Source organism: Triticum urartu, chromosome 5A (genome assembly GCF_056163025.1).
Source record: "Triticum urartu cultivar PI428250 chromosome 5A, HENAU_Tu73, whole genome shotgun sequence".
Lineage (NCBI taxonomy): Eukaryota > Viridiplantae > Streptophyta > Magnoliopsida > Poales > Poaceae > Triticum > Triticum urartu.
This window is the reverse complement of record NC_141877.1, coordinates 587,500,081-587,511,403: the sequence shown is the minus strand read 5'-3', so window position 1 is coordinate 587,511,403 and position 11,323 is coordinate 587,500,081. Positions and strand designations below refer to the sequence as shown.

General features: G+C 46.2%; 2 protein-coding genes and 1 long non-coding RNA gene across 4 annotated transcripts; 1 reads left to right on the top strand and 2 right to left on the bottom strand.

The window, feature by feature from the left end:
• Nucleotides 1-3,975: 3,975 nt before the first annotated feature.
• LOC147973111 (tetraspanin-6-like) lies at nucleotides 3,976-5,279 on the bottom strand. Its single transcript, XM_087524350.1, has 2 exons — nucleotides 4,310-5,279; nucleotides 3,976-4,190 (listed from the first exon to the last, which is right to left on the bottom strand). Exons 1-2 carry the CDS (start codon nucleotides 5,257-5,259, stop codon nucleotides 4,151-4,153), a joined length of 990 nt encoding a protein of 329 aa, XP_087380476.1. The 5' UTR covers nucleotides 5,260-5,279; the 3' UTR covers nucleotides 3,976-4,150.
• Nucleotides 5,280-7,464: 2,185 nt separating this feature from the next.
• LOC147973110 (uncharacterized) lies at nucleotides 7,465-9,805 on the bottom strand. Of its 2 annotated transcripts, XR_015603551.1 has the most exons (4): nucleotides 9,171-9,805; nucleotides 8,978-9,062; nucleotides 8,010-8,387; nucleotides 7,465-7,930 (listed from the first exon to the last, which is right to left on the bottom strand). It is a non-coding gene; the product is annotated as an uncharacterized LOC147973110 (long non-coding RNA). The 2 variants fall into 2 exon arrangements; XR_015603550.1 differs by having other exon boundaries at nucleotides 8,978-9,805.
• Nucleotides 9,806-10,619: 814 nt separating this feature from the next.
• Nucleotides 10,620-10,997, top strand: LOC147973109 (ethylene-responsive transcription factor 5-like). The gene has a single exon (XM_087524576.1). It carries the CDS (start codon nucleotides 10,620-10,622, stop codon nucleotides 10,995-10,997), a length of 378 nt encoding a protein of 125 aa, XP_087380702.1.
• Nucleotides 10,998-11,323: the final 326 nt, after the last annotated feature.

Genomic DNA, 11,323 nt, shown 5'->3' with positions numbered 1-11,323 from the left:
CACACATATTTTAAAATACTTAGGTGTTGCGAACTGAGCGTACCACAGATGATTAGTTTCCTTGTGGTGGAACTAGTCAACCAGGGTTGAAGTGACTCACATTTTTCTGGATTTATTTCAGACATTTCAGCGATGTTAATTCAATGGGAGGATACTTCCCGTTAAGTACGAGACGTCTATGGTGGCTTCATCAATCTCAGTGCCGGCTAAGTATCTCAAAGATGCTCATAGGGATAGGGGTTGCATGCGTGCGTTCATAGGTTGAGTGTATATAATTATCTGCGATTTTAGTGTGTTAAGAAAAGCTTAGGTGTTTCCGTGTTTGTGTTTGTGAGGGAAAATATTAAAAAACACAATATTAATTTAGGAAAAATAAAAAAGTAGATGGTGGTAAAAAAAATGAAAAGAACCTTAAAGGGAAACGAAAAAAACAAACCAAGAGAAAAATAAACCGATAAAGGCAAGAAAATAAACATAAATGCCACATTTGAGCTCGCAGACCATTAGTAGCGGCTGTAGGCGATTCTCCTGCAGCGCTCACTACAGTTGGTAATAGCATTTCGGGAACCCCTTAGGCCTCGTTTGACAGAGGGGGATTTCCAGTCCCAAAGGGGGTGGAGATTTAAGAGGATTAGATGATCCCTCACTTCCTCAAATCCCCAAATCTTCCTCTAGCCAAAATCCTCTTTGTATAAAACATTTGTTTGGAAGGTAGGGTTTGCCATATTAAGATAAGATGGTGCAAAACATCTAAAAATATAATCTTTACAAGTAAAACAACATCAATGTCCAACGAAAACTTGTACAACACAACATATACAAAATGTTTGTAAAGCAACATTCATCAAACTGAACAAGAATCCGATAATTTGACTGTGCCAACATAACCGTCAACTGTTGTCATTCAACTTCTATGTACCTGAGAATTTGTACAAAAAAAGTGAATTAGCTTTGTCGTTCGATGCTTTCATCAGTCGGAACCAACTGAAATGAGAGAAGAATGTGTTCAGTCGTAGACTATTGTAAGATAATCAGTACTACCTATGTAAAGAAATATAAGACTTTCTTATTTCTTTACATAGAGAGTACCAACCAACCCACTAGGCCACTACAATATGAGAATCGTCATTGTAAATCAACATAGGATTACTCGAACATTGCTTTGAATAAACCACGGTTTAGCCTTTTCACAAAAAAACCCCACGGTTTAGCCATTTTTTCACACACTTCATGTGCACTTAAATGTTGCAAAGATGAATGTTAAGAACATACTTATCAAAAATTCATGTTGAGTAATCTTGGATCTTAACAGGTGCTCGAACTGACTACTGTCGTCTCGGGGCTACCTTCTAATACAAAAGACACACTTTTAGTTGGATGATCCAAACCTAAACTAGAAATAGATAATGGTTAACGCGTCTCTGTGGGTAATTGCTCTATTGGGTGACGGGGATGTGCCAACTTTAATGCCCACGGCGAAGCTGGTGTGTCAAACACGTTACCCGGCGCTCAAGACGGGGATGAGGATGTGATAGCATTACCGGTGCCCATTACTCGTCTTACCCGTGAAGGCCTTACACGTGGTCTCTAAAGTTAGTGGACCCTAGGTAATTCTCGCCCATACCCTCCAAATTTTACACCCATCACGTCTCTTAGGCCCAAAAGCCCAAAGAAATCCCTAACCTAGTGACGACATATTGTTTATTGTGCTGAAATGCTACTTTTGTTTTACTAAAATGCTATTGAAGGTTGTTGTTGATTGTGTATACGGGTTTCCCCGCAGAGATGAAAACCCTGATGGTGATGGGAATGGGTACCTTTTTAATCTCGCGACCGGGTACGGGGACGGGGACGGGTATGGGGTGACTGTCACGGGGGACGGGGATGAGAGTTGGAATACACGACACACATAATCACAATGAGAGAAAATGTAAAAAAACGCGTACTTTACTTGATATGCGCTACATACATGTGGAGCAAACTCTTATATCTATCTAATGGCTCTAGTTTAGACTAAAAAGCACTTGGAAATTATTTGTTCATACGAATTTCCAAACCAATAAGCCCCCCTTATATCTGTCTATTGACTCTAATTAGATGTTTCGGTTCTATGTACTGTATGCGCTCACATACTTATTATCTACTTGTGGATTAGATTAATTGAAAAGTACTAATATTTTCAGCATTTACCTAGCACACAAGACAACGACCCATACCCGTTACTCGTCTTACCTGTCAAGACCTTACACGTGGGCTCTAAAGGTAGTGGACCCTAGGTAATTCTCGCCCATACCCTCCCACTTTTACACCCATCATGCCTCTTTGGCCCCAAAAGCCCCAAAACACCCCTAACCTAGTGAAAACATATTATTTATTGTATTAAAATGTTGCTTTTCTTTTACTGAAATGCTAAGGTTGTTGTTGATTGCGTATATGGGTTTTCCCATGGGTTGAAAATCCTGATGGGATGTGGATGAGAAACCTTTTATCCTTGTGGATGGGTACGGGGACGGGCAGGGACGATTCTAAGGGGGGACGAGGGGGGAGGGGCAAGGATCGAGTCGACCCTCGATAGCGATCAGTGATTCCCTAATTTTTCTGCTTGCGTCCATGTACGTAACCCGCTTCGCCCCCCTATCCTCAGCCCATGTACTAGTACAGCCCATTAGATCTTTTTTTAGGGGTACAACCCAGTAATCTGGGATTGGTTCATGCCTTTAAAAACTATAGAAGTATAATCGTACAAACTATAAGCATTAATTATCAATTATAACATTTTCGTTTATTTATTTGTGCTTGTGTAGACATGAAGAGTAAAAGAGCCAAATCCATTCATAATTATTAAAACCAGTTGGTTCAAGCACTCAACCATCAAAACATGATGCTATAGTACAATCTAGTGAAATGAAGCAGCCTAATCCTAACTAAGGCTAAAGATTTCCATTGATGCTATGAGGTAAGTAAGAATTATTTATTTTTCAATCATTTATAATTTCTTAATACATGATATCTAATAATTATTTTCTGTTGATTGCACCAGGTGGTTAATTTTCCAAGCATGCCCCTTTAGAGGAAATGGTGAATATGACGATTCAAAGAACCAAGGTAATAGCCCACGCATAATTTAATTGATATGCAAGCTCCTAATAAAAAATGTCACTAATAAAATTTGGTGAATCTAGATCTCTTATCACTGTAACAGGCTGGTTAATCCTGTTAAGAAATTAGTGGAAAGCGTGTTAACCTAATTTTTTTCTAGTGTCATTGTCTTCGCCCCCCCCCTCCCCCCCCACCCCCCCCCCCCCCCCCCCCCCCCTCCCATGGTTAATCCTGGCTCCGTCCCTGGGGACGGGGATGAGAGTCGAATACGCGTCCGGGTAATCCCCATTGCCAGCTTTAATTTTTCTAGATGAGCTATGATAATTGAATAAAGGACACACGCTAATCACAATGGGCGAAAGATATAAAAAATCATGTACTTTACCTGATATGTGCTACATATACGTGGAGCAAACCATCTGCCTTTTAGACCAAAAACACTTGGAAATTATTTGTTCATACAAATTCCAAACTAACAAGTCTTCCTTTCGGTGGGAACCACCACACCATGTGAACCAAGGAGGCTTCAGTGAGTTAATAGATTTGTTCTGTGTGGCCACGCCACCACCGTGACCTGAGATAAGTAATTATGGAAATCATTCGAACCTAGTGATAACGTATTACTTATTGTGCTGAAATGTTGCTTTTGTTTTACTAATTTGCTATCGAAGGTTTTTGTTGATTGCGTATATGGGTTTCCACACGGGGATGAAAACCCGGATGCGGATGAGGATGGGAAACTTTTTGTCCTCGCGGGCGGGTACGGGGATGAGAGTCCAATACCTGTCTGGGTAATCGCTGTTATCAGCTTGAATTGTTCTAGATGAGCAACAAGAATTGAATACACGACACACATAATCACAGTGGGAGAAAATGTAAAAAAAATCACGTACTTTACTTGATATGCGCTACATACATGTGGAGCAAACTCTTATATGTGTCTAATGACTCTAGTTTAGACTAAAAACACTTGGAAATTATTTGTTCATACAAATTCCAAACCACTTTCCGTGGGAAGATTATGTGAACCAAGGAAGGAGGCTTCAGTGAGTTAATAGATTTGTTCTCTGTGGCCACGCCACCACCTTGACCTGATTCATACACACATAGATTTGTCATGGATAAGTACGTAAGCAAATCAATGAATGTATACCATGTAAATGGTGAGTAATTTGACATGAACGAAGTAGCTAGGGCGAGGAGGACGGACCAGAAGTAGTCCCATCGCGGGTGGATCTTGGACATGCGTCCGGCGTAGGCGTACTCGGCGCGGCGGGCGTTGCGGAAGGCGCAGCAGCCGCAGGAGCAGACGGCGATGAGCAGCAGCAGCAGCACGGCGTTGACGACGGTGACGTTGTGCCAGTGGCGGCGCAGCTGCTCCATCACGCCGGCCCTGCACGAGTCGCAGCCGTAGCAGAGCACCGCCGGGTCGTTCTGCCACCGGAAGCAGTCCTCGTCCTGCACCGCCACCACCGCCGGGCCCTGGCCCGTCAGCCCGTCGCCGCCGTAGACGCAGGACGTGGGCGGCTTGCAGCATCCGGACTGCACGGGCGTGAGGTCGCGGCGCATGTAGTCGTCGGGCGTCCATCCGGCCACCTTGGGGCACGCCCTGGAGCTGGCCACGCACGCCAGCGCCGTGCGCCAGTACCGGTCGGCGGACACGTGGCCCCGCAGCCACGGCGAGTAGTCCCGCATCCGATACTCGCGGTAGGGCCTCCCGGGCACCATCCTGCCGCCGCCGCCCGCCGTGACGGCGAGGCCGAACACGGTGGCGCCGAGGAGGAAGAGCACGAGGAGGAGCACGGCGAGCAGGTAGAGCCAGAGCGCCCATGAGACGTGGTAGCGCGCGCCGACGAAGCCCGGGAGCGAGACGAGAAAGGCGACGAAGCCGACGGCGAGCAGCGGGGCCTGCAGCGCGGACTGGCACGTGGGGCCCGGCGCGGCGGAGGCGGCGTGCGCCAGCCAGAGGCCCGCGCCGATGACGGGGATGGAGGCGAGCAGCGTGAGCAGGTTGAGGTAGCCGATCACCGTGTTGCTCAGGTGGTACGGCTGCTGCTGCCCATGGTTCATCCTGAATCCCTGATGGAGTGCAATGCAGGGTGAGATAGATTCAGTATGCTCGACCTGCTGCTGCTGCTGCTTGCTACCACTGTATATCATCACTCCTCCCTTAAGCAGCTACCAACTTGCTTCTCTTTTTCTCTTTTTTTCTGTTTTGACTGCTTTTAGCTTGTGTGGATCCTTGTGTGTATGATCTGGCACTCCATCTTTTTTTGTGTTTTCAAACTTTCACCTTTTCCGAATTATTCATCCCATTCATATTTGTCCGCGTTTCCTTTTCTACCATTTCCTGCGCAAAGTAATTTAAAATCGCAAAGTATTGCGTTTCATGTTTTATTTATTTTCTCTCAGCCATTCTGTGCACCTTTTTTTGCATGGATTTTTATATGGTTCAACTGTCAAGAGCACTCCCACTGAATCACATTTCAGTTGCAACGCTAAATCTTCATATCATACTGTTATGTTAGTTGTATCATCACCAACTCTGAAAGTGTTATGTTAATTATATCATCACCAACTCTGAAAACCCGCAATGCCGTTTCCTGAACACAATTTCGACATATGTTTTTGAGAATACCAGGCCTCCACAGTTGCAGCAATGTCATGGAGCCTTAGGCTTGTAGGAGTACACGGTAGTGCTTAATGATTAAGGTAATGCAGAGCTGGATCTGACGGGCTTATAAGAATAGAGGGGCCGACAAAAGCACCCCAAGCAAGCATGCGGCCACATTTGTTTAACAGAATCGGGCGCCGGTAAAGGAGACGGATTTGGTCCATGCCACGCCCTGTTGCTTGCTTTGCCTCCTGCTGCTTTAGTTACCCACTCGCTTTCCTGCAGGCTGGAGCAGTAAACACAAAAGCATTAGCGGCATATATGGGATGTGGCCTCCCTGTAATCAGGCCTTTCTTGATGCGTTCAAATGCCGCCTTTTACACGCAATTTCTTTCCTTTGTGCGTGTGTATGAATGATGGATCGGATCGAATCGGACCGGCTTACGTGCGTAGCATAGATCGTTCATTCGAAGCGCTTTCCATTGACAGGGACTCGGCACCTTGTTACAAGCAAATAGCATTCCACTAAATCTATATATCCACCTTTTCGTCGGATCCTGCAACGATATTTGCGTGGCGATGATGATGCGATTGACTCATGAAAGCTCCAGCTGAGGAATTTGGCACTATGGTCATAGGTTTAAAGCTGATGGAAAACGTCCAACGACTTGGTATTAGTAGGTGAGGTTTATCCGTAATCCAACCGTGAGTCGTCGCAATTTATATCAAAGGTCCTGATGTTGTCTAACTTGTATAATTTCACTTCTAGTCTTGTTCATTTTCAGTAGTGATAGTGGCATGTATATTCCACTCCTACAATTTTTAACACTTTTTAATAAATATGAAACATGTGAAATTAGATAGCGGAACATGTGAATTTGGTCGTTAGAGCTCGTGGTATGTTCATAGACTAGTAAGATGCCCGTGCTACGCTACGAATCAAATAAGATTAGGTGGATTTAAGTTATAATCATGAACCAATATGTTGTTATAAACAATAACAAATGTATTGAGTACATATCAAGCATGATTAAGCATATGGTTTCCAATCAATAAACCCTTTGATCGAAGCCAAACATTTTCTTCTCCGTCTTTGCCTTGGGAGAAGACTTGTTGTCCTCCCTACTCACCTTTCACATTGCTCACTCTATCATGCATCGAGAAAAACCAAGCCAAACGCATGTGGCAAAATTGTGACGACTACTAACTTAATTTTTCAGCCCTAGTACAATGGGTTAAACCTATCCTGATCCGCCACCCACCAATGCCGCGTATATGTCATCTCATTATATGATGCAGCATGCCGACCATGAACAAAATATAATGACAACATTCCAAACCCCTTTGCAAGATTTGACGTAAAAAGAATCATATCAAATATCACATAATAGTATCTTGAAGATAGCAATCAAGACAATATATTATGCATACATACTATAGCTTGAGCACACTTATATATGTTCATGACAAACAAGAATGAAGTAGAAGGAAGAAATATTCCAAACATAACTCACATAGCTAGTTTCACTTAATTAGTTACATACCTTAGGCATCTATGAGGACATGGAATCATTTGTCAAGCATGATAGTCTTCTTTTAGTTGTTTGCTCAAAACATATGTGCCAACAATATTAGCTCTTCGTTTTTTGCTTCATCAAACTGCTAGGACATCAGACAATCACTACCTCATACATAAATGTCTGATATATTCAGACAAAAGGAAGAAAACTGAGCATGTAGAAGGTCTGTAGTATATTTACATAAAAGGGGAAAAAATGAACAACACTTGCAATATTTTGTACCGAGCAAAGAAACAAAATGTACAGCAAAAGATGCTTCCAAATCATGTGTATATAGAGCAGGCGAGTGCACATGTACATACATACACAAAATTAGTACCGGACCTCTTGTAACTCCAAGTCGTATGCGACAGAGACAATCCTAAATAACATGGAACTATGCAATTGTGGTGTTGTTCGGCAAGAAGACAGCTTGTCTTCTATTGGCAGCTGGGCACCACCCAAACAGATAAGAATTACAGAGACAAACCGTTCAGTCAGAGCAACAAAAATTGTTCATGAACATACGACTTCTAGATCAGTAGTCCTCACTGAAGTCTGCACCATGACTTATTTCAGCAACAAAAATTTGTTCATGAACGTACAGCCAATTCTAAATCAGTAGCCTTCACTGAAACCTGCTCCAGGAATTATTTCTCTGTAGAGACATAAACTAAGAGAAATTAGTGTGATTTCTTTGAAACTAACTAACACAAAAATAGACGCAATGGCCTCACGTTGCTCGCCAGTGACCCCTCTTCGAAGCTGCCTTCTATATTTTGAAATCCGCAGGAAAAATCAAAATTAGAGACATGTTAGAACGAGATTATCTCGTGAAATATGCACCTAATCGACGGCAGCTAAGATGTCACCGATAGAGAAAGGGACCTGATTCCCTTTATGGGCAATTTTAGGTCTAGCTCTTTACTTAGCCAAGGTGCATCTCGTCTTCTCTTTCAGTACCATCCTCATTATCTACTCCTTCTGTTTCATTATCCTAATGTCTGCTTCTTCTTCTCTTCCATTATCCTCCTCAAGTTTGATTTCCTGTCCTTCAGGTTTAGAGTTCAGACATCCTCTTGATAACTGAATCATCATCATCTTCTTCTTTTTTACTGCCTTGCACAATTATTATGTAATTCAGTACTTGCAGGTTTTAGAACTTGCACGAATCTATACCACATTCTGCACTCAGGAAACATTTAAATTTTTTACATGTTGCCATAATCAAGGGATTTTACTAAATGCACATGCCATTATAATAGTAGTATACAATAGCACAATGCACTGAAATAAGGGGCATAGAGGCAAAAATAATTGTTAGTCTCAGCCCTCACGCTGTCAAGCATGACTATAATTGGGTAATAGAAACTATAAGAAGGATACACGCATACAGATGTGTTGTGGAATTTACATGACAGCATAACGGGCACATATTTGCAAAAAAATGTAGGAATAGACAGCTAGGCAAAGATCCATTTTCACTTGGTCAGGTGAAATATCAGAAGAAAAGTCAGCAGCTTAGGAAAATAAATCAAAAGTGTGTGCGTTTGCTGCTATGCTTGAACAAAAGTATCATAATTATTACGCTAACAATGTAGGCTAAAATCACCCCAGCTAAATCCACCCTGACGGCAACATCCTACAGACATGAGATTTCGAGAACGGAGCTTCCATATGCAGCACGATAGGAAAGAACACCTACCCTTGGGGCACCGGAGCCATCGGGAACGAGTAGGTCGCCACCGGCAGATATCCTCCATGGCCTACTCATGGAGATCCTGCCGCTGCTAATCTCCATAGGCAGCACAAAAAAAGGGACGTCGTTGGAGGTTGAGAACCAGAGAAAGCAAGGGATGAAGGGAATCAATGTCATCAGAGAAAACAAAGTAACTTACAGCCCAGCTCATCTTAATTCTTCACCAAGGCATGCTGATCTCTGCACCCGCCGGTGCGAGGAGCACTATCGCCAATCCATGGCTTTGTGGGCCGCATACAAGTCCTGCCGCATAAGACAGAACCAGGGGCGGGTTCGGTGCATCAGTCGGGGGTACCCCTGCTCCCCAGTCCTTGAAGCTGCCACCAGCGCCAGCCTACACCGGAGTGCAGCAGCAACTCCAACAACTTCGCCCGCAGCTGCCGGTCGTCCGTGGTGACCGGATCTGGGAATCCCTCTCCACAAATCCCAACTTCTGTACAACCCCTTCACCAACCAAACCTCGCCGGATGCCCGGATCAGAGAGAGACCAACCTCCCTAGAGCCGCAGCGCCATCAGAGGGAGCACCGCCGCGACGGGAAGGAGCCGGAGGAACCTTATTCCACTTCATCAAAGTCGCCCCGCTTGCCCGCCAACGCCAGAATCAAATCCTAAAACACCATTATCTACAACCGCGACGCAGCCGTCCGTTGTCTTCCCCACCTCCCAGAGCCCGACGGCGGCCCGCCGGAAAACACCCTCTCGCGTCGCCTCTCTGTTTGCCTTTTTTCACTGTATAGTCGGGAGAGACCGAGAGATTTCCACCCTGTAGTGACGTTGATTGTTAGGAGGGTACTCGAAGCTTCTATTTCTTACGCGAGAGAAGTAGAAACAAGTAGTCCGTCTGACGTCGGGGCTCGTGGACAACTCTTCTGGATCTCAGCCTTAGGTTTTGAATCGGACGGTACAAATGCCACAAAGGCAGGCACACCATCATCACCAACTCATATTTTTATAGGAGTAGAGATACCTCGGGGACCTTCACCATCCCCATTCCTCTCCTTACACGCCATTCCACCCCCTCGCCGCTGTTCGACCAAATCTCTCTCCCTTTCCACGTTGATTTTTATATGAAATGCTCTCCATGATCCATTATTAAGAGTTACTCCTTCCGTCATATAGTATAAGAACGTTTTTAAAGCTATGTTGGCTTGAGAAACGTTTTTATATTATGGGGTGAAGTTCTTGAATCATTGCTCATCCATCCAAAGGCACAAACGACAATCAAGTGGAGCAAAGGTTGGGCCCTAAGAGCATCTCCAATGGCCGCGCGAAACGACGCGCGCGCGGTAAACGCAGCCTTTAGCGCGGGGGGGGGGGGGGGGGGGGGGGGGGAGGGGCGTTTTGCCGCGCTCCAGCGGCGGCGGGAAAACCACGGGCGCGGAAACCGCTTGCGCGCACGCGAAAAGGCGCTAGCTCGCGCGCCATCTTTTGCGCGCCGCTTCCGGCGCGCCTATAAAGTGCGGCGCGCGCCACGCGCCTCTCCACGTCTCCTCTTCTCCTCTTCCTCTCTCTCTGCCACGCGCCGCTCCAGTGCCCCACCACCGACGCGCCTCCGCCGCCCCGGTGCCCCGCCACCGACGCGCCGCCATGCCGCCGCGCCGCCGAGGAGCGTCCGGCTACCGCGGCGTCCGCCTGCGCCCCAACGGCGGCTACTACGCGGAGATACGCTCCGGCGATCTTCGGCTCGGCCTCGGCATGTACGGGACGGCGCGCGAGGCCGTCCGCGCGTACGACGCGGCGGCGTGGTGCCTTAGCTGGCCGCGCGGCCAGATGAACTTCCAGGATGTCTACACGCTCCAGCAAGCGCTCGACCGTGCCCCGCCGCCGCGTCTGAACACGGCACAAGACCGTACGGAGCACGCCGAGCGGCAGCGCCGCCTCCTCGTCGCCCAGGAGGACGAGCGGGTCATGGCGGAGTGGCGGCGCCGCCACCCGGAGGACGTCGCCTACGAGCAGTCCTACTAGGCAAGGCGTCACGAGGAGGACATGTGAAGGCGCCGCGAGACGCGGTTGGACAGGCGTCGGCGCAAGGCGTTGGTGAACGCGCAGTCCGATCTCGTTGAAGCAGGTGGGCAGTCGTTGTCTATCTATGAATAATATTTGAATCTTCTCTGAATTCTTTTACGTATGATTAGTTATCTTTGCAAGTCTCTTCGAATTATCAGTTTGGTTTGGCCTACTAGATTGGTTTTTCTTGCCATGGGAGAAGTGCTTAGCTTTGGGTTCGATCTTGCGGTGTCCTTTCCCAGTGACAGAAGGGGCAGCAAGGCACGTATTGCATCGTTGCCATC

Coding starts and splice junctions, on each gene's coding strand:
- LOC147973111 (XM_087524350.1), bottom strand. CDS start 5,259: ATGATATACAGTGGTAGCAAGCAGCAGCAGCAGCAGGTCGAGCATACT. Junction 4,191..4,309: donor CCGCGATGGGACTACTTCTG/GTCCGTCCTCCT, acceptor TGTATGAATCAG/GTCAAGGTGGTGGCGTGGCC.
- LOC147973109 (XM_087524576.1), top strand. CDS start 10,620: ATGCCGCCGCGCCGCCGAGGAGCGTCCGGCTACCGCGGCGTCCGCCTG.